The sequence below is a fragment of the Marmota marmota genome, unplaced genomic scaffold (genome assembly GCF_001458135.2).
Source record: "Marmota marmota marmota unplaced genomic scaffold, marMar, whole genome shotgun sequence".
In the NCBI taxonomy this organism is placed as follows: Eukaryota; Metazoa; Chordata; class Mammalia; order Rodentia; family Sciuridae; genus Marmota; species Marmota marmota.
Window position 1 is genome coordinate 11,191,296 of NW_026000229.1, and position 27,891 is coordinate 11,219,186.

General features: G+C 34.1%; 1 protein-coding gene across 5 annotated transcripts in view; it reads right to left on the minus strand.

The window, feature by feature from the left end:
* The window catches only part of Lrrc49 (leucine rich repeat containing 49), a 186,974-nt gene that overhangs the window by 118,554 nt on the left and 40,529 nt on the right, over window positions 1-27,891 (minus strand). For 3 of the 5 annotated variants that reach the window (XM_048793713.1, XM_048793712.1, XM_048793715.1), the window contains one exon: window positions 12,108-12,169. In XM_048793713.1, the coding sequence (XP_048649670.1) occupies window positions 12,108-12,169 (62 nt within the window). Of the gene's footprint in view, window positions 1-12,107; window positions 12,170-12,277; window positions 12,421-27,891 lie in introns of those variants that run through there. The other 2 variants (XM_015480064.2, XM_048793716.1) reach the window with 2 other exon arrangements.

Here is a 27,891-nt window from a genome sequence, read left to right on the forward strand (position 1 = left end):
CAATTTGTTTGTCATTTCAATATTTTGCTCTTGCTAATGTACTTCTGCTTTAAATAGTTACATTCATTATATTTGAAGTTTTTATTATATAGTACTTCAAATTCATTTTGGAAGTAATTGTACAACGTTAAGTTTAAGCAACGCACTAGAGAAGACTTCTTATATACTTTAAATTTATTTCTAAATACAATTTATATTTTATCTATACCTTACATTTGTTTCTGAATATACTCTGAATTTCCTTGCATTTGTAGAACAAAATAAACAGACAATCATAAAATACATATTGGTCTCAATTTATTGTACTTGTTTGTTTCTGAACCTAGGAAAAAAAACATCCAATATTTAATCAGGTCTAATGTTAAAGTTCAATCTAGTCCCTTCCTTTTAGTAATGTGCCACAAAAATTTTCCTGCAACTTCTAGAATCTTCACATTAACAAAACCCCAGAGGGCCTTTGGTATATCACTACTTTTAAAAATGTGAATTCATTGCCATGAATAGTTACCAGCCTCTCAACTATGTATGTGTGAACCCAGAATGAGACAAGGTGTGCAAACAGCCCAGGGCCTTAGTTTAATTTTAGTTCAAGAATCCTTCTTTTTAGAAAAGCTTAGGTATATACACAAACTATCTTTGTACTCATGGAAATAAAACTTAATAATAAAAGTATTAAGAAAATTTCCTGTAGTGAAGAAAAAAATATGCACACATAAATATATACATGTAAATATATGTATGCATATATATCACATATACCATATACATGATAGTCAGGTTTTTGCTATTGTGATAAAAAATGCATGACAAGAACAACTCAAGGAGGAAAAGTTTATTTTGGCTCATTGTTTCAGAAGTTTGGTCCATGGTTGGCTGATGCCATTGCTCTGGGCCTGGTGGAGGACTGAAGTGCCAATCATGGCAGCCAAGAAACAGAAAGCAAAATGGGGAGAGGAGCCGCAAGGAAGATGAATTCTTTCAAGGCACACTCCCAAGTGATCCACCTCCTCCAGCCATACACTTCACTGGCCTACAGTTATCACCCAAACTAGAATGGACTAATTAGGTTACAGCTCTCATAATCTAATCATCTCACCTCTGAATATTTCTGAGTAAACACAAGAGCTTTTGGGGAATACCTCATATACAAATCATAATGTCTGTGTGTGTGTATGTGTGGGTTGAGACAGATAGTACAGATAGAGAAATCCTTTAATTTGGGGAAGATTAGTTTCAATGACATTTTATAAAGGGGAGTTGTACATCTCATAGGGTATCACTCCCCACATTTCATAATGTTATAAATAAAATCCATGACAGCATTTGTGTGTCTTTTTTATTACATAATTAATTCTCTAAATGACTATAAATGCTGATATAAAAATAATATAAAATAAGGCATATAAAAAGTTTAAAAAATAACTGCTACCCATTAGATTTTCCTGCCTTTCTTTTACTTAAAAATAATACCAAGGAATAAAACAAACAAGATAGAGTTGCCTTGAATGTTCGTTCCCTTTTCTTTTTTTTCCCACTACCCTGTGGTATGAAATCTGATTCATCAATAAACTGCAAACTTTTTGCCAAATCTGTCCTCAGAAAACATCATTCTGAAGCTTAAGACAATAAGCAAAAGGCATGGAAATGGAAAATTTAAAAAAAACAATGGAGTAAAAAATTGCTGTGAAAACTGCTTCTTAAGGTAAAACCCAAGGTCATTTACCCTACTTTGCAATATCCTAGAAAAACTCTGGCCCTGCTTTGAATGGAGAGTTACCTAGTTTCCAAGTGCTCTCCAATAACATATCTGAATGAAGCCTTTAATCTATTCATACCACTTAAATGATTTCCTCTTGGCAATCAACTCTACAAGTCATTTAGTAAATTAGAACACATAAGGCAAATATTCATTTTAAAATGCTAGTTCAAAGCAAAAAAATTTATATATTTATAGAGCTTATAAATCTATAAAATAGTAGAAAGATTTAAAAAAGGTATGTGAAGAAGTTGTATTCTAATGTTCATTTATCTATAGAAATACTCATAGAATAATCTTTAAATTTCAAAGTTCTATGTGAATGGCAGTAATCTTAGTTACCTTAAATCAGAAGGAAATCTCCAATGTCTTCAATAACACTGCCACATGATAAAAGTACATGGTGTAAATATCCATCTATATAGTCAATATTATCTGTTTACTATGAGATCAACAAATATACTCAAAACTGCTGAGCATGGTGGCACATGTCTGTAATCCCAGCAGCTTGGGAGGCTGAGGCAGGAGGATCCTGAGTTCAAAGCCAGCCTCAGCAACTTAGTGAGGCCCTAAGCAACTCAGTGAGACCCTGTCTCTAAATAAAATTTTAAAAAAATAAAAAAAGGATTGGGGATGTGGGTCAGTGGTTAAGTGCCCCTGAGTTCAATTCAGAATACCAAAAATAAATAAATAAATAAATACAATAAACCACTTGAAACTAACAAAAATTAAAGCTCTTTTTGACTGCAATACAAACATAAAACAGTAATCAGAAGAAATTAGTCAATTAAACTGTAATTCTCAAATTAATGGACAAAAATTAAAATAAGACCATATATTAAAGTGCAAAATATCAACCAGAACACAATCATCTAACAAACTGAACATCCTAAAACCAATGAAGGAATGAAGTTTGATTCATTTAAAGCATTTTTTCTATTTTCTATTCTACAGTAATTTCTACTTTTGATCCCTATTTTCTACTTGTAGTAGCACATTGACAAAGTAATACAGAAATAAGATGTACAATAAAAGATTACATAAAAATAATTTAGAAAAAGTTCTGTTTTAAATAAAATAAATTTTGATCCAATAATTTCATCAACCCTGAGCATGATAAAACAAATTTATCTTACCTTAAAGTCTATTTTCTGAAATGGCAGAACAAAATTAGTTGTGGATATATATCTTCACCTATTTTCTGTCTAAAAGAATTCAAAAGCTGAAGCAAGGCTCTACAGTCAAGGAGTTTTGTTCACAGCAAAAAAGTAAAACCACAATGAATGAAGAAAAATGTTCCTGTTTTTAAAACTTGTTTGTGGGTCCTCTTTAGATTATATCCATCACATTTAGAAAAACTCAATTAAATGTCTGAAAGTCAGTCACATTAGGAAATACCTCAAGAGGATTTAAACAGATAAGTATGTACCATTTATATATATATAAACCCTTTTTAATTTATTTATATTTGGTGCTAAGAATGGAACCCAAGACCTCACACATGCTAGGCAAGCATTCTACCATTGAGCCACAACCCCAACCCAAGTGAGTACTACTTATAATGAAATATCTACAAGTGTGTAGTCGTTTATCATATTTAAAACTTTTCTTAGCAGGTAATCAAAAAACAGCTGCCAAAAATTGATTTTCTCTGTTTCACTCAGTAAAAAGATTCACATACTTTTTCTGTTAACTTGAGCCACCAAGTAAAAGTGAAGGTATTCTAACAGAATGCTGTACACTAGAATTGCGGACAATGAATTTTCTTCAAGTCAAAACAGCATAAGTGACAATTCAAATTGTTCAAGAGTAAAAGGTCTATATCTTAACTCTAGGAATGCTTGAGATATCAACCTGAGCTCATAAAAAATATCAACACATTCTGAAGGTCAGTGGAATAATTTCCTCTTTCAAATACCAATTGATAATAAATGAGATAACTGCAGGGCCATCTGTGGTTCTCTGATTTTCTCAAGAAGAAATTGCGTTTTGTTTTGGTTTGGGGATTTTTTTTAAAAAATTATACAATTCACACAGACCACAAAAGTTGAAAATAGCTTGGGGAAAATTACTTCCTTATAAAGGTAACATTATGAAATAATTTTCTTAAAATTTTGAAAATGACCTGGAAGATAATCTTTCCCTGGAGAATGATGATGAAGGAAAAGTTAAACCCAAAGCTTGTGTTACAGTGACCTTTAGCCATACTATAATTACTAACAGAAGACACTAGAGACTTTACAACAGCATTGCTTTCTCAAAAAACAAATGGAAATTAACTTAAAAGTTTCAATGAAGAGGGATATTGGCCAAATTATAGTTATATTATGTGTATATTTGAATATGTAATGAAAAAAATTCTCATCATTATGTACAAATGTAGTGCACCAATAAGAAAATGGGGGAAAAAGTTTCAATGACATCATAAAGAGAAAGCTGGGCCCAAACAGCAATGTCTTACTAAGGGAAGGAAGGAGGTATGAGATTTCCCACCCTGGCATAAAGGAGTACTTCATCACTGACATGGTTTTAAAATTCCAGGGCATGGTGATAATAAAAAGCAACATTGTTTTGTCTGTCTTATCATTGTTTATAAATATCTTTCTTTAATACCTTTATTTGTTTATTTATTTATTTTTATGTGGTGCTGAGGATGGAACCCAATGCCTCACACATGTGAGGCAAGTGCTCTACTGCTGAGCCACAGCCACAGCCCGTTTATAAATGTCTTATAGATGCCACAGTTCCAAATTGCCCATACCTGGAGCAAACCATGGCCACTACCCTTAATATATCCCACTGCATAACTAAAAGGTTTTGTCTCTGTATATTTTTTTCTTATATTTTTCAAGATCTAGAAGTTCTTGGCAAGACCATTACTGAAAAATCAATAGATTAAATGGAAGCATGAAAAAAAGTCAAGAGGGACTGAGATTGTGGCTCAGCGGTAGAGCACTTGCCTAGCATGCCCAAGGCCCTGGGTTCGATTGTCAGCACCACATAAAAATAGATAGATAGATAGATAGATAGATAAATAAATAAATAAATAAATAAATAAATAAATGTATTGTGTCCAACTACAACTAAAAAATAAATATTTTTTTAAAAAGCCAAGAGAGTTTTGATTTCGTATAGCTTTAAACCTCACAGGTCTAGCATAAAACACAATCCAAATGATCTAGCAATGACATGAAAGAGGACCCACCAAAACAAGTTCTTCAGCTGCACAGGAATATCTACCTATTTGCAGGATTAAATTCTTCCTGAAAAATTTTAAATATGTTAGTAATATTTTTACTAAAAGGATATGTCTACCAGATGCCAGAGAGGATGTGGTAAGCAGTGTACATCTATTCCTCTGCCCTTGCCAAGTTTACAGTCTTGGGGTGGGTGGTTAAAAATTAAAGTACAATGAACAATGAACACTGCAATAGTAGTAGAAACACAGTAAGCTATAAAATTATGTTGCAAGATTTCACCCTAGTTTTCAAACTTTTTAAACCTAAACTATAGTATAACACATATTTAAATTGTAACACAATTCACATATCTCCATAGTAAAATAATAATACACACACAAATGCATTCATAGACACACCTATAAACAATCAAAAGTAGAAAATCTTCATAAAACAGTATTTGTCCTTACAATGTATGACAAACTCTGATAATTTCTATTCTACTTTAATTTTTCTGGTCTTGAACCCATGACAAGAGAGTCCAACTCTCCCCAAAAAGAGATTCTTTATTTTCCTTTAATAACCAAAGCTGCCAGGGGCCTGTAGAAGCAGGTGTCATCATGTTCAGCTGCATGGATGACAGCCCTGTACACCTCCTCTAAGCCTGGCTACTCAGCTGCAGCAGCTGCTGCCCTGAGGTACAGCCAGGGGGCTGTGCTGGGCCTACAGAATGGGGTAGAGGTGAGGCAGGGATCTGAGCTGGGGCTGTGCCACCTGTAATACAGGGAGGGATCAGAGAGGAAAAGAGGGGGTGCCTGCAGTGGCAACCACTGCTCCAATCTCCTGCTGAGAGCTCTAGCCCTGAGCTGGGTGGGCTATGATCAACAAACATTGCTTCTTCTTCTAAAGTCCCATCAGAAGTGGGAGCAGCCAGGACTTAAGCACCACTGCTTCACAGAAACCCTGGGAGCTGTCAATCTAGTGGCCACTTCTTCATTTATCAGGCACAGCTGTCATCATGACAGCTATAGACATCTACAGATGCCTACACAGCTCAGAGAAATTTCACTCAGACTGGGACAGCTTTGGACAACCTGTGGCCACCTTTGATGACTCCACCTTTCTGCCACTCAGAATATGTCCATCCACCTTCAGCTTCCCCCATCCTGGTGGATGAGGAACACCTCCTCCATTCATTACCCCAGGACAGGCAGGCCGAGTATGCTTGCCCAGGCTGACATGACAAAACAGAAAATCTGCAGTTAGTAGGCAGGAGAGAATGTACAATGTACATGTGTGGTCCCACCTTTGTATGTAGAAGCAATCCTTCCCTCACTTTCATGAGGCCAGTCTGGAAATTATGTATACTGTACCTTATGTTACAGAATAAGCCCCAATAAAGCCTTGTTCAGATAGTTTTATTTTGCCTATTTTAATTTATTTTTTAAAATATTTATTTTTAGTTGGACACAATACCTTTTATCTTATTTATTTATTTATTTTCATGTGGTGCTGGGGATTGAACCCAGGGCCTCACACATGCTAGGCAAGTGCTCTACCGCTAAGCCACAACCCCAGCCCACCTATTTTTATTGTTATCTCAAAAACAGCAGGCTAAGTTGGTTGCACCAAGAGATGGCAACACCAAGGGCTGCTAGCCCTCAGAACACCTAGCAGTCAGAATTGCTAAAGAGCTACAGAGAATGTCTAGGAAAATCTAGGTAAGCAGCAAAAGCGCTGCTGAGAACTGTGAGCTTCAAATACAGAAAAACTGCTGGGAGTTGTTAGCTCAAATAGCAGAAGAGCTGCTGGGGGCAGTTAGCTCTTTCTGTGGAGAGTTGTGAGTAGCTTCTATATCCAGATGCTGAGAGCAGCTGGGATAACTGCCAACACCTAAGGATCAAGAGCAGCTGACACTCAGGGCTCAGAGCTGCTAAAACTAAAGGATATTCATTTTGGTTTTTCATTTTTTCTAAGTTGAGAATAAGGACCCTTAGCCATCTGGTAACAGGACTACTAAGTTGAATTTAGGATTCCTGTATGTGTTTTGACCTAAAGCTTGGAAAACACGGAGAACAGATATTTTTAAGTCACTGTATTACTAGCTAAAGATACAAATTCCTGAACCAGACCTAAAATTACTGAATTAGAATCCATTGAAGGTAGAGTCCACCTGCATTTTAGCAGATGATGATTATGTATATTAAGGTTTAAGAACATTTGATACCATTTAATCTGAGACCTAAAGTATGATCAGGAACTATTTAGATAGTGAAAGGGCAGGAAAAAAAAAAGTTATTTGCCAATGGCCTAGGAAGGTACAATGACAAAGACTAAGCAAGGAGGCATTTGATATGTTTAAAGAAGTTCAGTAGAAAAAGAGTCTAGGGCAGTATGAGAAGGCAGTGAAGAGGGAAAGGCAGGGCTGGCTCATTCTGTAACCTCCCTCTTCCATATTACCTCAAGAATAATATAAGAGGACTCAGCTTTAAACAGGAAGGAAATCCTGACACATCCTACAGCACAGATTTACACTGCAGAAAACACGCTAAATGAAATATGCCAGACACAAAAAGACAAATACCGTAGGATTCCACTCATATGAGGTATCCAAAGCACTCAAATTCATAGAGACAGAAAGAATGGCAGTCTCCAAGGGCTATAAGAAGGGGGCAATGGAGACATATGTTTAATAGGTATACAGTTTCAGTTTTGCAAGAAAAAAAGAGTTGCAGAACAATGTGAATATACTGAACTACATTACTGAACTACAAACTTTAAAAACTGTTAATGTGGTAAATTTAATGTTATGTGTATTTTAGTTCAATTAAAAATAATAATAAGTCAAGTGCAGTGGCACATACGTGTAATCCCAGTGGCTTGGGAGGCTGAGGCAGGAGGATAGTAAGTTCCAAGCCAGCCTCAGCAAAAGTGAGACACGAAACAACTCAGTGAGACCCTGTCTCTAAATACAATACAAAATAGGACTGGGGATGTGGAATAATAATAATAATAATAATAATAATAATAATAATAGATGAGATCAAGAGTCCTAAGTTGATATTTGACCTTGATTAGTGATTTACTCTTTTTCACTGACACTGAATTCCCCAAGTTCTAGAAACAAAAGCAACCATTCCCTTCTGGACAATCAATGCACTATAATTATGAGCTCATTCTTCCTTTTGTTTAAAAAAACACCAAAGTTGTAAAAGTTTTCCACACTGGAGAAAAAAGAAAGAGAAGAGAGAAAATAGAATAAATTAGCACTTAACTATATAAGAAATAGCAAACTATTTCATGAAAAAAATTAATGAAACACCTCAGTTTTGGCTACAGATCATAAAATATCTGAAGAAAACAGTTAGCCCTGAAAAGTTTTTGCTTCAAAATCTTTTTCTTATAAAGGGCTTGATGAACTTTTTCACAAAATAGTAATCTTGAAGTTAATAAATAGTCTCATTTTGGAGCAATGTAACTCAGTAGTTCCCAAATCAAACACTTAGAATCCTCTAAAATTAGAGTGGTCCCACTATAAGTCTATCAGAGCAAATGATCCAGCAGCAAAACAGGAACTATATGTTTTCTTTTATTTTTTAAATATTTATTTTTTAATTATAGATAGAGACAATATCTTCATTTTTATTTTTTTGTGGTGCTGAGGATCAAACCCAGTGCCTCATGCATGGTAGGCAAGCACTCTACCTCTGAGCCACAACCCCAGCCCAATTATATGTTTTCAAAGCCTCCAAGAATATTTTTGTGCATAGCCTATTTGGGGAAATCACTCAAAGTAAAGTCAGTGATGAGCACGGCTTCCTGAGTGCATGTTCTTATCTCTCTCTACCCTTTAATCTCTTTGAAATGATTGAACACAAAAGTATGAAAATGTCCACAGCAGTACTGGAAAATCAAGATGAGTTCTGTTGGCAAACTATACTAAATAATTTCTGGAGAATGTAAAAGCAGATGGAATCAGTAAAACCCCAAATTGCTAAAGAGCCTGTAATGGACATGATTATTACATTATAATTAAGGGTCACTGGCAGAGCCTCAGAACATTCCCTTGATCAGAGATAGCAAGCATTGGGAGCAGATGTGGGTCCACTGTCCAGATAATTATTGAAGGTAACAATTTGCTACCTTTCCTCAGAGTGGCTGACTCCCAAACTGTCTCCAGGTTGAAAATAATAAGAGAAAATGACAGTGTGGTAGGTAAGTTCTGTTGGCCAAGATGAATAAAGGAATCAACTCCCAGAAGGCAAGTCTTTGGGGTACACATATTCTAAAGAGAAGTCTCACTACTGAGTAGACATCCTCCTCCCACCTTTCTCCCTACATCCTCTGCAGGCAGAGATTCTGCATTCAGAATTATTTGCATTCTCAAAGATTTTAGAACTTAAGTTGAAAAACAAATCTATTAGTCCCTCATTTATAAATATGAATTGCCAGTCAAAACATTATAGAAATAAAGAACAAACTTTTTTGTTTGTTTTTAAAATAATATATCACTACAACTAAGTTTAACACTTCATTAATTGTATATATGTAAATATATATCATGTATAAACATACAAATGTATATATTAACTGTATTATAATTCTTTATTTGTGTCTCTGTCTTCCTCATTAGATTATGAATGTTCTGAGGATATTTAATCAGAAGCACTGGTTCTATTGAGATACACAGATAGACATGGGCATGTCATTCAGTCTCTAAATGTATCTTGCATGCCTACTGATAGAACTAAGCACATTGTTATAATATCTGTAGGCAAGCATACAAAAGAGGTCTGTCTACCATGCTCACAATGAACTCTCCATTCAGTATAGGTACCTATTCATCCTATGTTGGAGCACTATAAACTCTATTGGGTGTCATTATATTTCGTGATTTTCTGTATTTTCACAGGGTACCTAATAGTCGATGTGAATGGACCACTAAAAATCCAACAAATTAGTGAAAACCTAGGAAGTCCTAGAATAATTCAGTCAATTTATTTTTGTCCCCCCAAATGGTTACACATTTGGATGTTTTTATTTGTTGGATGCTATCTGAGGGTTCTCTAGTGAAAAATCTTAAAATGTGTTAAGTTTGGGCTTTACTCTGCTGTTTCTACTCTTCTTGACTTATGTTATTTCTGGGCAACTGAACTATAAAACCTGGCAACTCTATTATGCTAGAACCTAATAAGGCAATGGGTCCCTGAAAATACATTACAATTGTCACTCCAGGTTATCTGCTCACTCAGCTATCTGAAATATTTGTGTCTTTAGTAAAGTTATAGAAATATTATCAAGGCTTGCGCTCTCTGATTTTTCCCCTTCAGGCCTAATTTATTCACTATACCATCTTCTGGACCACATGTGTCAGCAGGAAAGAAAAGAAACATACTTTGTCTCAAAAGCAGATCAGCTAGAAACACTAGAAGAAGGTATGAGACTATGCCAAAACATAATTAGTAAGAGAAAGAGAGCCTTTAAATTGTTGACTCATTTATGTCTCAATTTCTTAAGAAATCATGCTTTATTTTAAAACTTACAAATATCTAACCCATTAATATTTTTATTTTTTATAGATAGTGTCTTGCTGTGTTGCCTAGGCTATGCTCAGAATTGTGACCTTCCTGCCTCAATCTCCAAAGCACCTGGGATTATGGGTGTGTACCATCTTGCCTGACAAAAGAAAAAAATATTTATTTATGGTTCTGGGCTTCTACTGCTGGGTAGATAAAACTCCCCTCCAGATTTTGAGAGCTAGAAGTTTAAAAGTGTAGAAGTTCTCTCCTAGAGACTTGGAGCATCATGAACCTATAAACTCAAATTTATATCTCTGTTTAAATTGCTTCCTATATACAAGGCAAAAAGTAAGGTAAGTGATTATTTCTCTCACATCACAGTTGAAGAAATTTAACGGTTTGAAGTACCTTAAAAATATTTTCTCTTCTCTAAAGAGTTGTCAGTGCTTCAGGTAGAAATTCCATAAATGAAAATTGAGTGTTTCTTTCATTCTTTTTATTGAAAAGAAACCCTATCTCGGCAAGAAAATCAAAAGGCAGACAGAATACTGCATTCAATAGAGGCTGAAAACAATATGAAAAGTCTATCAGAAAACTTTTACCATAGAAGAGAAAAAAAAAAGATTAAGGGTATTTTTTGGAAATAATACCTCTACAAAGATCACCAACTTGAGATAATACCTGTCTTTCAGAGATAAAGTGCAGGGAAATGGTTTGTTTTAACACACGGATGATGGATGAGGAAAAAGGTGAACAGAAAAACAAAAACGAAACTACATTAATTTTTAATAACCAGATGCAAAGAATCAGAAAAAGATATACTCTAAACTTTTGTATATTCTAATTTTCCCTCTTATAAAAGCAGGTTTAAAGAACAGCCTTAAAGTGAAACTAAAGAACTGGGGACAGTCATATTAGCCTAGTTCAAACAAAGTAGTTACAGGGAAGAAAAAGATGGAAAGAATTAGGGAAGAAGTAGTGGTCTTTCTGCATTGGAAAATCTTTATGCCTCAGTTTGAGTTTTGAAATTTGCCACATTGACACTGAATAAGATATCATCACAATATAAAGAATGATAATACTTTAAATATCTGAAACACAAAATTTATGCATATATGTATATATACATATATATGTATATGTATATATATATATGCTATCTCTTAACAGAATAAATTCTAAGTGGAGACACTAAGTTGGAAGGCAGTTATGGCCTAATTAACATGCAGCTCAGTGACAAATATAGCCTGCTTTATCAAAATTGCTTAGTAGCTATAGAAATTATAGATTATAATTTATGAAAGAAATTCTAATTCAACTGACTAATGCAGTGAATGTCAAACAAAGGACAATAAAGTATATATTGAAATTTCCATATACAAATGTTTTACTCAAGAATAACTAACTCTAAGATATAATTAAATAAAAAGCATATGCTATATCAATTTCATCTTTGTAGCAATAGAGGCAATAATATATAAAAGAGCTTCATTTTTCTGCAAAGAACTTTGTCATAAGATTGTCCTATCATTTTCAAATTTAAAATCTTCCTTGTCAATAAAATTCTCCAAGGCATTTACAATTTCAAATTAAAGTGCTCAAACCCACACAATCAAGTTATTAATAAATGACAAGTTGGGAGTTTTCACTTACCTAGATATATTATTGAAGCTGAGAAACAGACGTTGGAGGCAGGGCAAAGTATCCACATCTCTCTAGAAGGAAAGAGAAAGCAAAAATATATAAATTGAAAGAAAAAAACCTATTATAAATGCCTTCTTGCCCAGCTGTTGAAATATATAGTCATTTCTATTTCTTGCAACCTTACTACACCATTGATTTCTACTGGACATTGAGCTCCATTCTTCTCCACTGCAGATTAAATGGGAGGGTTTCAGTACATCCGCAGAACAAGCTGCACCACTCGCAAGGTAAAAAGCACTGAAGAGAACAGAGAGAGAGAGATGCTGCAGCTAGCCTCTTTAAGCATGCTTTTGGGAAAGATGCCAAAATGCTACTTCAGCATTTACTGTAGCACAAACACAGAACGATCAGACATTTGTTAAAAGTCACTTTTAAAGGAAATCATTCAAAGCTTTATATTTTATATTTGTACAATTAGCCTTTCAAACAATAGTAAGAATTTCAGAGCTATTCACCTCATTATCCTTAAACCTTTGGAAATACACCACTCGGTTATAAATGAAACAATACACTGACAATTCCCCCCATAAAACTAAAAGCAGGTCATAGTGTTATTGAAGGGCACTATAAGGTCAATTTCCAATCTAAGCACACATCAAAGGCTCTTGTGGTATGATCAAAAATTTGTTAAAAGCCCATCACTGCCATTTAAATAGTTTCCCTCAGCAAATACTGAAATGCTTGGGCCCAAATAATTTTTAAAAATAAATACAAAATGAATACAAGCAAAACTACCTAATTTCATTAAGCAAAAATACACAAACCTTTGGAAATGAAATGGATACAGTAACAGAATTGTAAAGAGAAAGCTTAGTAATTACCTAATCTAAACCTCATAAATATGAGAAAAAGTGAACAGTTGAGGTTGTTTATAGGAGCAGGAAAAGGCTGAATGTGAAGGTGAAAGCCTCTACTGTCCTAGAGGCTGAGATAGGACAAGATTCCAGTTAACCTCAATTCCAGAGCTCTGATCTTTAGAACACTATAGTGCTACTTATCATATAAAATACATTTCATTTTTAAGGATAGCATCATTTATAATGATTCCTAGTTATATGAGCTATTTAAACTTTTCAGTAGTGGTACGTATACTCTTGTCATCCCAGCCACTCAGGAGGCTAAGGCATGAAGATCATAAATTTGAAACTAGCATTGGAAATTTAGCAGGACCCTATTTCAAAATAAAATAAAAAGGACTGGGGATGTAGCTCAGTAATAAAGTGCTTGCCTATCATGGGCAAGGCCCTGGGTTCAATCCCGAATACTGGGGGGGAGGAAATTGTTTTATAGTTTCCAGAAGTGAATATCTTTCTTCCTCCCTATCATTTCCAAGACCTTAGTAAGAGATTTGGTAAGTGCATTGAAATTATATGAGCTTAATTACCTTTACCCCAAATGCTGCATTTGTTTATTTTTAAAAACTTGTTATACAAAGAAAATATGAAGTGATAGAATTGTGGCACGTTATTTCTTAATGATCACAGAATTTCCCCTAGTGGATAATGGGTTTTACATGTCGGCAAACTTCTTAAATCATTACTGCCAGCAACCTCTCTCTGACATTCCCCAAATGGAGGAGTGAATAGTGGTAGGACTCATTTTTATCCACGGCCCTCTTTCCCACAGAAAATGGCAGCTTCCTTTTTAACTGGTCTCTAGAAATGTGCAAGCCAAACTATAAGCCCTCCCTGTACTCTTGGGAAACTCTTTTCCCAAATTCTTTCTGAAATCTATTCCTGAGCATAAGCACCATTGCTAATACCTAACTGGGAGAAACTGAGAAACTGTAGCCTAGATGTCCTTTGAATCAAGTAATCTTTTTTAAAAATTATATTTGTTTCTTTGATCTCTGATATACCTCCTTCAGAGACTATAGACATAATTTTTGCAATTGAATTTTAATCCAAATTATATCTATGATTTGTGAGAAAAGGTTTTTTAAAAAGTTTATTTGATAAAATTATAATGCTTTGAATTTATCTTCATTTACAAAACAAAATGTTATCAGAAGTCCTTATCAAATCTTCAAAATCAATAACTGTCATTACCTGATAGCTATATAAATATTCACAACAAATTGAAAACTAAAAATCAGAATTCAACTATATGTTCCTATAATCACATATAGTTAGCCTTTCCAGAAATTTAAAAAGCAAACTAATTGCCCATAATTATTTTTCTTGTTAAAAATTTCACTTCTGTGAAGAAAGAGCTTTATTTTTTTCTAGCAATTCTGAAACAATCTTTTGTTAATGAAATTCTAGAACCATAATAGATAAAAAGAATGCCATATTTATTGCATCAATTATCTATGTATAAGTTCTTTTTAGAAAAAAAAAGACTTGCTAAAAATTACTAAAAGATGGGTCCTCTAATATGAGAGAGTAAATCATAGAAGGGGGAAAAAAATGTAAAGTTCAGTCAGTAGGCTTCACCATCCTGGACAGGCAAAGAAAAATCCAAGAATGATGTGTATGTGGCAGGCCTGAGAGCCCCCAGTCCACATCAGAGGTAGAGGACATAGGGCTCCAGAGGGAGAACTTCAAATGGGAAAATTTAGACTACCTGATGTCTTTTTCTATACAGAGGGGGATTTTATTATACTGTTGGAAGGGTGGATATTAATCAATGATAGCTAAACAGAATCCTCCATTAATGAGGAACATGAGATATTATTAATCTCAGGGAAAATGAAAGTTTAATACCATGATCTCCACTTTAAAACTTCACCTTGCTGTATTCTCCAATCCTAATCTATATCATAAATTTACCAATTTTAATTAGGCTCTTACATTGAAAGACCCACCCTAAACTAGAATCTCAAGAAATCTCAAAATAAATGTGCTGCCTTTGTCCTCAAAGATATGACTAGATTACACCAAAGATTCTGCTTGAAGCTTGGCTTTATCAATGTTATTCTGGTGGTGAAACTATCATTCTTCAATCTGCTTATCACCAGAATGAAACATAATTATTTTAGGAAGATAGAGAAAGGAGAAATGGGGATTAAGGATTATGTAAGGAAGCTACATCTTTTTGTCAACATATTTATTTCACCGTCAAGCATTAAACACTCCCAACATCACTTCTTCTCCTTCTTCTTTTTGTAGTTGTAGATAGACAGAATACCTTTATTTTGTTTATTTTTATGTGGTGCTAAGGATCGAATCCAGTGCTTCACACATGCTAGGCAAGCACTTTGCCACTGTGCCACAATCCCAGCCTGCAACATTTCTCTTGTGGAGGTAAATATTTCACAGGCAGAGAAACTACTACAAAACAGTCAAACTGTTAACATCCCTAAGATGAGAAAAAAGAAGATGAAATAAAATGTTTACATATAAGGGAGCATTTATAGGGGAATATTTATAGCTCCTATTATTAATCTTATTAAAATTGTCAATTTTTTTGCATTTAGCAAAAGGATACTGAAAAATCACATTGAAAATATTTTTTGAAGTAAGACTTAGAGCCATTTTATTTATTTTCAAAACATAATCCTTTTAAAAATAGACTTAAATAAAAATTATTTGCTATAAGGTTGTTGAGAAGATTTTAATTCTTTAATTTACAGGAGAATAATGACTTGCCATCTGAGGAACACGTTTGTCTAGTCTGCTTAGACACTGTTTTCCATATTCCTAAACTTTGTAAATGAACTAAATGACTCAGCAATTTGACCATGTGTGGAACATCTATTACTAGAGCTATTTTTGGAATAGCGCCTGCAGAGTAATAAGGAAGAAGCAAGGTGAAAACACATGGGCATACAACAAACAGGATAAAAATGGCTATAAGAAAATCATAAGTAAAAAAATAAAAAAGAAAATCATAAGTACTCTAATTTTTTATACAAAAAAAGACAAGAGTAAAAATACATAGAGATAATTATTTTAATTTTAAGAACCATAAACAGATTCTTAATCTGAAAACAGAAAAAAGTATTCCTTTTCATAAAAAGATTTATTAAATTAATTCCAAGATAACTGCTTGCTCTAGTCATTACTTTGCAACACAAACACATATGAGATGAAGAATAAAAACTGTAAGCCATCTTATCAACTATTCTATTCATACATTTAAATGCCAATGAAAAAAAATCCACTGTCTGGCCCTGTTACCCAAAGGTATTAATGGGCTTCTCTGCTTTTTGTGCTTCTCTGCTTTTTGTACTATTACATGGCAGTGCATATCAGTCAACCCAGCTGTATCCTAGTCTTCTAATCTGATTTTCTTCTATACATGGTTGTAATCCCTGAAGAAAAATTAAAGGGGAACTAAAAAGAAGACTAGTAAGCAGGCACTGATACACTGAATAGGAAGATTTTCAGTCTTTATAATCTAGGACAGCTAATTTGAACAGTTATGAGAAAAGAGATATTTTTAAAAGCCTCAATTTAATAATAATAAGCCTTCTTCACTTGAATTTGTAGTTTGAATTTATATTATGGGAATGATCTAAGAAAATCCCTTACAAAATGATGGAACCCTAGCATTTATGTCTCTAAGACTTCTAGCAAAACTGTTTGGAAAGACACAAACTCAGGTTTTGCAGTCTTCTGACTATCCCAAACTACTGACCTATAAAAAAAATTACCATGAGAAATATTCAGCAGAGATTTTAGGCATCAAATGCAGAACTGCCAAAAAATTAAAAGAATATAATTATCCAATAAGGACTATGGGATATCTATATTTAAAATTATTAAATACATGAAAGAAACCAAAACATGAGAAAAAATAAGGTCACCAGAACTAAATAAATCAGGGCATTTACGAAAAAAATCAATGCAAAACTTTTAGAAACAAAAAATTGGTCATTATTAAACACTCAATATACTGTAAAGGCTGAAAAAGCAGATTAAACAACCTAAGGAGAAAGTGAATTTGAGGGTAGAAACAAAAAATTAATGAGAATGCAAAAATGCAACATACAGAAATTAGAATGGTGGAAATTTTATAAAAGAGAGATTAAGAAACAAAGGATAGGGGATCCAAGATGGCAAGCTAAAGGGAGGCCACATTCCTTGTTGTTCCGTGACCTGGGATTCAAGAAGGAGAATAATAATATTTCTTTGTGAGTTATTAGAGGACCCCTGACAGCTGCTCCCACCAGGTCCCCCAGCCTCAGCATCTGCACAGGACTCCCAACTGCTTTCCCACGCAAGACCCCTGGCCACCACTCCCATGTGGACCTACATCTACCAACGTGGTACTCCCCCCACCATCACCTCCATCTTGGAACACTGAAACCACTACCACATAGTAGTCTCCACCTGGGAATGCTGGACAGGGTCAGGAGACAGCTGCCTGCCATGGCACTGCATGCCACTGAGCTGCATCTCTGAACACACTGCTGGGCCTGCCCCGATGCCTCATCTCTGAAAGCTTCCACCTCCATCTTGGGTCACCTCTGTTGCCGTATTGGGTTATGCTCACTACCACCATCACCATCTTTAGTTGGGGCAACTACCAGCTTGGGTCACCGGCTGGGATCTAAAAGCAACATTAAGATACCTATAGTCCCCCGACTTCCCCCTCTCCCTTACAGCCACTAAGCCAGCACAGTGCTTGCAGCTACGTGGATGGTTTGTAGCTCGCAAAGCCTGGCCCTGATCTGCCTGATACAAAACAGCTCTCTGCAACAGGTGTGCAAACCTCAGAGCACAGACCTCAGAGTGCAGCCCACAAGACTTTCAGAGAGAGAGCTTCCTGACTGGGAAGTAGAAAGGAAGTGAGGTGAGTGAGATACAATTTAGAGACTAAATAGAGATGAGGAATTGCAAAGTCTACAGACGATATAAGGAGATATGGCCAGGCACCTACAACACATGAGTGAGCCCCAAAGGAGATCCTTGGGGTGCAGTCTCCCATCGGGGACTAGCAAGTGCTATGCCCCACCTCTAGGAGTTCCGCATCCAAGACCAACCCTCCCACCCTAATAATCTTCACCATCCTGAGGGTGGAGATACTAGCAAACAACAGACAAGCCACCTACTGGATGAGAAGGAAAACAGGAAAGATACTGAACTCCAACAGAAACAATCCTTTAATTTTCCTTGGAGATTTTTTTTCCTTTTCCCTCTCTCTCTTCTCCTGCCCTCTTATTCCCAACATTTGTGAAACCAAGTACTTTTCATGCATTAGGCTACCGAGGACTAGGATGTCTGAATAGTATATTACAGTTGTATTGTATATTCTTTTTTATTTTTACATTTTTTTTCTTAATTTTGTTTGTTTTTTATACACTCTCTATTGTCTTCCCCCTTACTTGTCTCCCCCAAATCCCTTTCTCTCTTTTTCTCCTGCTACTAGCCAACTTCTTTTGATTCTTCTTTCATGCTTCCTAACATCTAATAACTCTATATCCTCATTTCCTGCCTCCTTAATATCTCACCCTTCACCACCACCCCATTCTCTCTTTGTCCACCATTAGAAACTGTAGACCCTTTTGCAAACCTACTGTTTATATTGTAGATAATAAATGAACTCACCATTATGACAAAACCACAAACATTTAATAGGAGCTATTTAGTTTAAGGCCATACATTGTTTGTACTGGGAACTATTAATATTGATCTCCTCCTTAAAGGAGAGGTATTTGAACCCTGCAGGGACACTATAAGTCTATAGGGTAAAAACTGTAACACCTTGGGGGATAGGGGTGGAGGGCCTGCCTCACATGTGTGAGGCACTGGGTTCCATTCCTCAGCACCACATAAAAATAAATAAAGATATTGTTTAAAAAAAAAAAAAACACCTTGGATTCACACTGCTAGAAGGAAAGACACGAACAACATGAAAAAACAAGGGAAGAAAGTACCCCAAACAAACCAATATACTACATTATTAGAATCCATGGTCAGCATAGAAGAAGAAATGTCAGAGAAGGAGTTCAGGATGCACATAATTAAAATGTTCTGTGAATTAAAGGATGATATAAGAGCAAAACACAGGCAGCAAAAGATCATTTTGATAAAGAGCTACATAAGCAAAAACATGAAGCAAAAGATTACTTCAATATGGAGATAGAGATTGTGGAAAAAAAAAACAGAAATCCTTGAAATGAAGGAAATAAACCAAATTAAAAACTGAATAGAAAGCATCACCAACATATTAGATCACTTAGAAGACAGAACCTCAGACAATGAAGACAAAATATATAATCTTGAAAATAAAGTTGACCACACAGTGAAGATGATAAGAAACCAAGAGCAGAACATCCAAGAATTATAGGATAACATGAAAAGACCAAATTTAAGAATTATTGGGATAGAAGAAGGCATAAAGCTAAAAACCAAAGGAATGAACAATCTAGTCAATGAAAATAATATCAGAATATTTTTCAAACCTGAAGAATGAATTGGAAAATCAAATACAAGAGGCTTACAGAAGACCAAACGTACAAAATTACACCAAGACACATTATAATGAAAATGCCTAGCATATAGAATAAGGAGAGAATCTTAAAAGCCATAAGAGAAACAGATCAGATTACATATAGGGGGAAACCCATTAAAATATCTTCAGATTTCTCAACCCCAACCATCAAAGCTAGAAGATCTTTGAATACATATACCAAGCTCTGAAAGAAAATGGATGGCAACCAAGAATCTTAAATCCAGCAAAATTAAGCTTCAGATTTGATGACAAAATAAAAACCTTCCATGATAAACTAAAGTTAAAAGAACTTACAACTAAATAGTCTACACTACAGAACATTCTTGGCAAAATATTCCATGAGAAGGAAATGAAAAACAACAATGAAAATCAGCAAAGGCAGGTATTACACTAAAGGAAAAGCCAATCAAAGGGGAAACCAAATCAAGTTAAAAACCAAAAATAAACAAAAATGACTGGGAATACAAATCATGTCTCAATAATAAGCCTGAATGTTAATGGCCTAAACTCATCAACCAAAAGTCATAGACTGGCAAAGAGATTTAAAAAAAAAATCAAAAACCCAAAAATATTCTGCCTACAAGAAACTCATCTTGTAGGAAAAGATAGCCACAAACTGAAGGTGAAAGATTATGAAAAAACATACCACTCACATGGACTGAATAACAAGCAAGGGTTTCAATCCTCATATCAAATAAAGTAGACTTCAAGCCAAAGTTAGTCAAAAGGGATAAAGAAGGTCATTTCATACTGCTTAAGGAACCACCCAATAAGACATAACAATTATAAATATATATACCTCAAACAATGGATCATCTACATTCATCAAACAAATTCTTCTCAATTTCAAGAGTCAAATAGACCACAACACAATAATACTGGGTGACATTAACACACCTCTTTCACCATTGGATAGATCTTTCAAACAAAAACTAATCAAAGAAACTACAGAATTCAATAATATAATCAATAACTTAGACTTAACAGACATATAAAGAATATCACATCCATCAAAAAGTGAATACACTTTCTTCTCAGCATCACATGGATCCTTCTCTAAAATAGAACATATATTATGCCACAAAGCAACTCTTAGCAATTACAAAAGATAGATAGATAGATAGATAGATAGATAGATAGATAGATAGATAGATAGATACTACCCTGCATTCTATCAGATCATAATGGAATGAAATTAGAAATCAATAAAATAAAAAAAATAATAATAAAATAAAAAATAGAACCTATCCCAACACCTGGAGACTAAATAACATGCTATAAGATGAACAATGGATTGAAGAAGACATCAAAGAGAAGATTAAAACATTCTTAGAGAACACTGATAAAACATATCAAAATCTCTGGGACACTCTGAAGGCAGTATTAAGAAGAAAGTTCATTGCATAGAGTTTATTCCTTAAAAGAAGAAAAAGTCAACAAATAATGACCTAACATTACATCTCAAAGCCCTAGAAAAAGAACAAAATAACACCAAAAATAGTAGAAGAAATAACTAAAACCAGGGCTGAAATCAATGAAATTAAAACAAAAGAAGCAATTTCTTATCTGGCTGCTCCCCTATCAGACCTCATCTTTTTTAATTTTATTTTTTGTTTACCTCCCTCCATTCATTCATATGCTCATCTGAGAAGACTTAAGTTCTTCCAGCTTTGAACAATAACTGCTTTTAGAAACTGTAAAGTAGTTACAAGAGAACAGTTGCCCAAGATTCAGAATTTTTTAAAAAAATGGAGCATGTGTATTATGTGGCCAATGTCTTCACTCTAACGTGGTTATGAGACTAAACCATTCCTCACTGCTCTAACATGCTGAAGAAATCATCTGAGGGGGGCGGAGATGGGTGCTCAGTTGTCACATCAAATGAAGCAGCATTATTCTAGCAGCATCCATTTTGTTTAAACCTTCCACTGTTAGAGACTTGAGGTTACATGTTATACTTTATGCTCATAACTGATGTGGCTGGAGAATTGGTATTGAATTTATAGCATCAGCAGAACCGAAAATGTGATGTATTTTATGCATGTCAATAAAGGAATGACATGTTCTTGTTCTACAGAGAATGGAAATTGGAAGTCAAACACCCTTTGTATTCCAAAATAGGGTCTCAAAACATTTTGTAATTTTCATTTAAATTGTTAGGAGGTTTGAAGCTATTAGTTAATCTATCTTCCAATACATTGTTTAATATAGCACTGAATAAATGATGCAAGTTGTCAATGGATGAGTGATCAACTAATAGCTCTGCTAGTAATTGATTTATTTTTCTTCAATAAAGTTGAATAAACCAATTGAAAAAAAGAAGCAATTGAAAAATTGACAAAATGAAAGTTGTTTCTTTGAAAAAACAAATAAAAATGATAAACCCCTAGGCTATGAAGAGAAGGATAGAGAAAACTCAAATTACTAAAATTTGTGATGAAAAAGGAAATATCATGACAAACACTATAGAAATATAGAAGATAATTAGAAACTATTATGAAAATTTGTACCCCAATATAATAGAAAATGTCAAAGACATAGAAAATTTCTAGAGTCATATTATTTACGCAAACTGAATCAGGATAATATATACAAGTTAAACAGATCAACTTCAAGCAATGAAATAGAAGACACCATCAAAAGCCTCCTAACCAAGAAAAGCCCAGGACCAGACAGATTCACAGCTGAGTTCTAACAAGACCTTCAAGAAGAACTAAAACCAATACTCCTCAAATTATTCAATGAAATAGAAAAAGAGGGAACACTTCCAAACACATTCTCTGAGGCCAATATCACCCTGATTCCAAAACTAGACAAAGACACATCAAGGAAAGAAAACTTCAGACCAATATCTCTAATGAACATAGGTGTAAAATTCTCAATAAAATTCTGGCAAATTGAATACAAAAACATATTTAAAAGATAGTGCACCATGATCAAGTGGGGTTTATCCTAGGGATGCAAGGTTGAACCAACCACAAACCAACCACAAATCAATAAATGCAATTTATTACACCAATAGACTTAAAGATAAGAATTATATGATCATATCAATAAATGCAGAAAAAGCATTCAAAAAAATACAGAACCCCTTTATGTTCAAAACACTAGAAAAACTAGGGATAATAAGAACATATCTCAACGTTGCCCAAGGCCAACATCATTCTAAATGGAGAAAAATTGAAAGCATTCCCTCTAAAAACAGGAATATCCTCTTTCACCACTTCTATTAAACACAATCCTTGAAACACTAGCCAGAGCAATTAACAGATGAAAGAAATTAAAAGGATACAAATAGGAAAAGAACTGTAACTATTTGCCAACAACATGATTCTATACTTAGAGGGTCCAAAAAATTCTACCAGAAAACTTCTAGAACTAGTAAATGAATTCAGCAAAGTAGCAGGATATAAAATTAACACTCATAAGTCAAATGCATTTCTGTACATCAGCGATGAATCCTCTGAAAGAGAAATTAGGAAATTACCCCATTCGCAATAGCCTCAAAAACAAACAAACAAACAAACAAAACACGTCGGAATCAACTTAACGAGAGAGGTAAAAGACCTCTACAATGAAAACTATAGAACACTAAAGAAAGAAATTAAATAAGACTTAGAAGATGGAAAGACCTCCCCTGTTCCTTAACAGGCAGAATTAATATGGTCATTTTAAATGCTATACAGATTTAATGCAATCCCAATCAAAATCCCAATGACATTCCTCATAGAAATAGAAAAATCAGGCATGAAATTCATTTGGAAAAATAAGAGACCCAGAATAGCTAAAGCAATCTTTAGCAAGAGGAGTGAAGCAGGTGGCATCACTATACAGACCTTAAATTACACTACAGAGCAATAGTAACAAAAATGACATGGTACTGGCACCAAAATAGAATTATAGAACAATGGTAGAGAATAGAGGACACAGAGACAAACCCACATAAATACAGTTATCTCAGACTAGACAAAGGCACTCAAAACACACATTGGAGAAAAGACAGCCTCTTCAACAAATGGTGCTATGAAAATTGGAAATTCATATGTAGCAAAATGAAATTAAGCACTATCTCTCACCATGCACAAAACTCAACTCAAAGTGAATCAAGGACCTAGGAATTAGATCAGAAACCCTACACCTAATAGAAGAAAAGTAGACCCAAATTTTCATCATGTCAGATTAGCCCCGACTTCCTGAAGTGAAAGAAATAAAATCAACTAAAATAAAATCAAATAAAGTCCTAAAGTGAAAGAAATAAAATCAAGAATCAATAAATGGGATGGACTCAAACTGGAAAGCTTCTTATCAGCAAAAGAAACAATCAGTAAGGTGAATAGAGAGCTTATAGAATGGGAGCAAATTTTTACCATATGCACATCAGACAGAGCACTAATCTCTAGGATATATAAAGAACCCAAAAAACTTAACACCAAAAAAACAAATAACTCAATCAATAAATGGGCTAAGGAACTGAACAGACACTTCTCAGAAGAAGATATACAATCCATCAAAAAATATATGAAAAAATGTTCAACATCTCTAGCAATTAGAAAATGCAAATCAAAACTACTCTAAAATTTCATCTCACTCCAGTCAGAATGGCAGCTATTAAGAATACAAACAACAATAAGTATTGGCAAGCATGTGGGGAGTAAAGACATACTCTTACATTGCTGATGGGACTGCAAATTGGGTATAGCCAATCTGGAAAGCAATATGGAGATTCCTTAGAAAACTTGGAATGGAACCACCACTTGACCCAGCTATACCACTCCTAGGTTTACACCCAAAGGACTTAAAAACAGCATTCTTCAGTGATACAGCCACATAAATGTTATAGCATCACAATTCACAATAGCTAAATTGTGGTACTAACCTAGATGCCCTTTAATAGATGAATGGATAAAGTAATTGTGGTATATATACACAATGGAATATTACTGAGCATTAAAAGAGAATAAAACCATGGCATTTGAAGGTAAATGGATGGAGTTGGAGAATATCATGCTAAGTGAAGTAAGCCAATCCCCAAAAAACCAAAGGCCAAATGTTTTCTCTGATAAATGGATGCTGATCCATAATGGGGGTGGGAGGGGAGTATAGGAGGAATGGAGGAACTTTGGATAGGGTAAAGGGGAAGGAGGGGAAGGGAGGGGGCACAGGGGTAGGAAAGATGGTGGAATGAGATGGACATCATTACCCTAGGTACATGTATGAAGACACAAATGGTGTGACTCTACTTTGTGTATAACCAGAGAAATGAAAAATTGTGCTCCATTTGTGCGCTATGAATTGAAATGTATTATGCTGTCATGTATAATAAATTAGAAGGAATAAATAAATAAAACAAAAGATAGAATGAGAATGCCCACACTATATCTACTAGGTATTTAATTAGCAGAGAGAATGTGGAAGGTGCAATATTTGAAAATATAGATGCAGATCACATGAAAGTACTCCTATAAAAATCACTGAACTATTCAGTTTTTAAGATTGTACAATTTATTGCACCTAAATTATACCTCAATAAAGTATGAAACAAAAGTTCCACATTTATAGTTAAACTTCCATGTCACTTTTCAAATAATGATGTCTATGCCTTTCACACATTATTGTCTTCTGTTAAGAACACTGATGATGATAACCTAAGTGTCCTACATTATTGCCTACAAGATTTTCTTCCAAGCTACTGACATTCATTCTGTATATGTTGCTATTACAAGATAAAGCAAGTGTCAACATGAACTGTTCACACAGCTTCTTACTTTAAAATTTCATTCATGTGTTTTGAAGAGTTTTCTCAATTTCTCCTGCCTTTAATCGTATTGATTAGCATGTAATAGACAACCTCTCAAAACATAGCTCTGTAATAAAATGTAACCAGAGTTCCATCAATACATGATTCTCTTCTTTTTAAAATATTTGATTTTAAGTTAACTAGCCAGACACGGTGGAATTGCAGTCATTCTTTCAATGAAAAAAAATATTAGTTTCACTAATAATAGATTACTTTACTGCTCTATTCCCATGCCTTTTGGAAAACAGAGTAATGCTTCATCCCAGGGTCATACTATGATATGTTCTTTTAAAATACATTCCAAAATGTGATTAAATTCAAAACCATTGAAATGACAATAGCATAAACAAATATAACCAAGTTCTGTCAAACAGTGATTTTAAGATGCCACTGAGTCTAAGACAAATCCAGATTTCAGACTTATTGAAATATGGAAAAACATATGCCTCAAATTGGTGAAATATGATAGTTTCACATCTAAACAGATCATTGTGAACTGAAAGACTTTAAAAAGAAATTTTATAATCTCAAAAGCAATCAGGAAAAGAAAAAGACCCCCTTCTGGGGGAGAATGGGAAGATAGTAGACATTTTAATGACAATAACAGAAGCTCAAAGACAATGGAATATGATCTTCAAACATCTGGGAGAATAATAACTGTCAACCAAGCCAAATCACCAATCATGAATAAAAACCAAATAAGTTATTTTTATAAGCAAAAAACTGAGAGAGCTTATTATCACAAGAGTAGTGTTAAAGGAATTTTGTATAAATGAAATCTTTTGGGAAGAAAAAAAGACTGCAATAGTGAAAAGAGTAATAGGCCCAAATAGGCATGTGGATTAACCCAAACAAGCACTGATTGAAAATAACAATTAAAATGTTTGATTTGAGGGTTAAGAGGTAAAAAGAAAATATTAGGCAACACTAACATGAAAGAGGGGAGTGGTTACTGAATTAAATGTTTCTAAGGTACTGATCTGAGAAAGGATAGAGTTGTGTTAATTCTATGGTTTAATCAAGTGTGTATTTTAAAATATTTTAAAAACAAAGTAAATAAGAAAGAACAGAAAAATACCATCAACCCAAAATAAGGCACAAGGGGAAAAAGGCATAAGAAAAGCGGAACAAGTATGAAACATAAATACTGAACTAATAAACCTAAATATAACAGTAATCACAAGTATGCCCTCTCATTTAAAGACAGGTTCTCAGATCATGTGTTTTTTAAAAAAGGAGGTGTGCATCCTGTATAATAAAAAGGTTGAAATTTAAAGAATATTTCATGTCAGGGCTGGGGTTATGGCTCAGTGGTAGAACGCTTGCCTAGGATATGCAAGGTACTGGGTTCAATCCTCAACACCACATACAAATATAAATAAATAAATGAATAAAATAAAGGTATCATGTCCAACTATAACTAAAAAAATTCTTTTATAAGAATATTTCATGGGATACACTAAGAATAAACTGGCATCACTTTTGTGATATTCCTGCCAAGAGGATATGAGCTAAATCTAATCATGAGGAAACATCATTAGACAAGCTCAAATTGTCTACAAATTGTCTACTTTTAAAATGTCTCAAGCTAGTACTCTTCATAAATGTCAATATCATGAAATACAAAGACTCAGCTACTCTTTCACATGAATAACATGTGAAACATGTTTAACTGAGTGTTATGCAAAATCCTGCATTATTCTTCTGCTATAAAAAGCACTAGCAGGACAAATGGATAAATCTGAACGGAACCTACAGATTAGATAAATAGCATAACAATGTTAATTTCCTTATTTTGATAATGGAACTGTGATATATAAAAGAAGTCCTTATTTTTAGGAAATATATACTGAAGTATATAGCAATATAGGGGCATCCTGTCTGGAACTTACTTTTAAATGGTTGAAGAGAGAAGATATACATAAACTGACATAAAGAGAAAAAGACAATAAAAGCAAATATAGCAAAATGTTAACAGAATCTGGGTTAAGGGTACTTTATAACATTGCAATATTTTCTGAAATTATGTCAAATTAAAATCTTTAAAAAGATTATTAAAACATAAAAGATATACCAGGAAAAAAACACCAAAAGAATGCTGGTGCTAACATTAAATTAAATAAATACTAAAGCAATAAGTATACATCCCAAGTGCCTAGGACACAGTGCATGGCACAGAGCCCATTCTCATAAAGTTCTTGCTCAGTAAGAAGTGAGTAATGTTAGCATTATTACATAATAATAAAAGGAATTTATCAGGAAGACATATCAATTTCAAACTTGTAGGCACCTACAACATAGCTTCAAATATACTGACAGTAAGAAAAATATATTGATACTAGACAAATATATTAAGAGTAAGCACTTACTATAAATATTGATCACATATTAGGCAATAAGCAAACCTCAGTACACTTCAAAGAACTAATTATATATAATCCACATCACTGGCCATGATACAATTAAATCAGAAAATAATAGCTATAAAAAGAATAAGAAATCCATACCTTTCAAAATTTTCAAATACACTTCCAA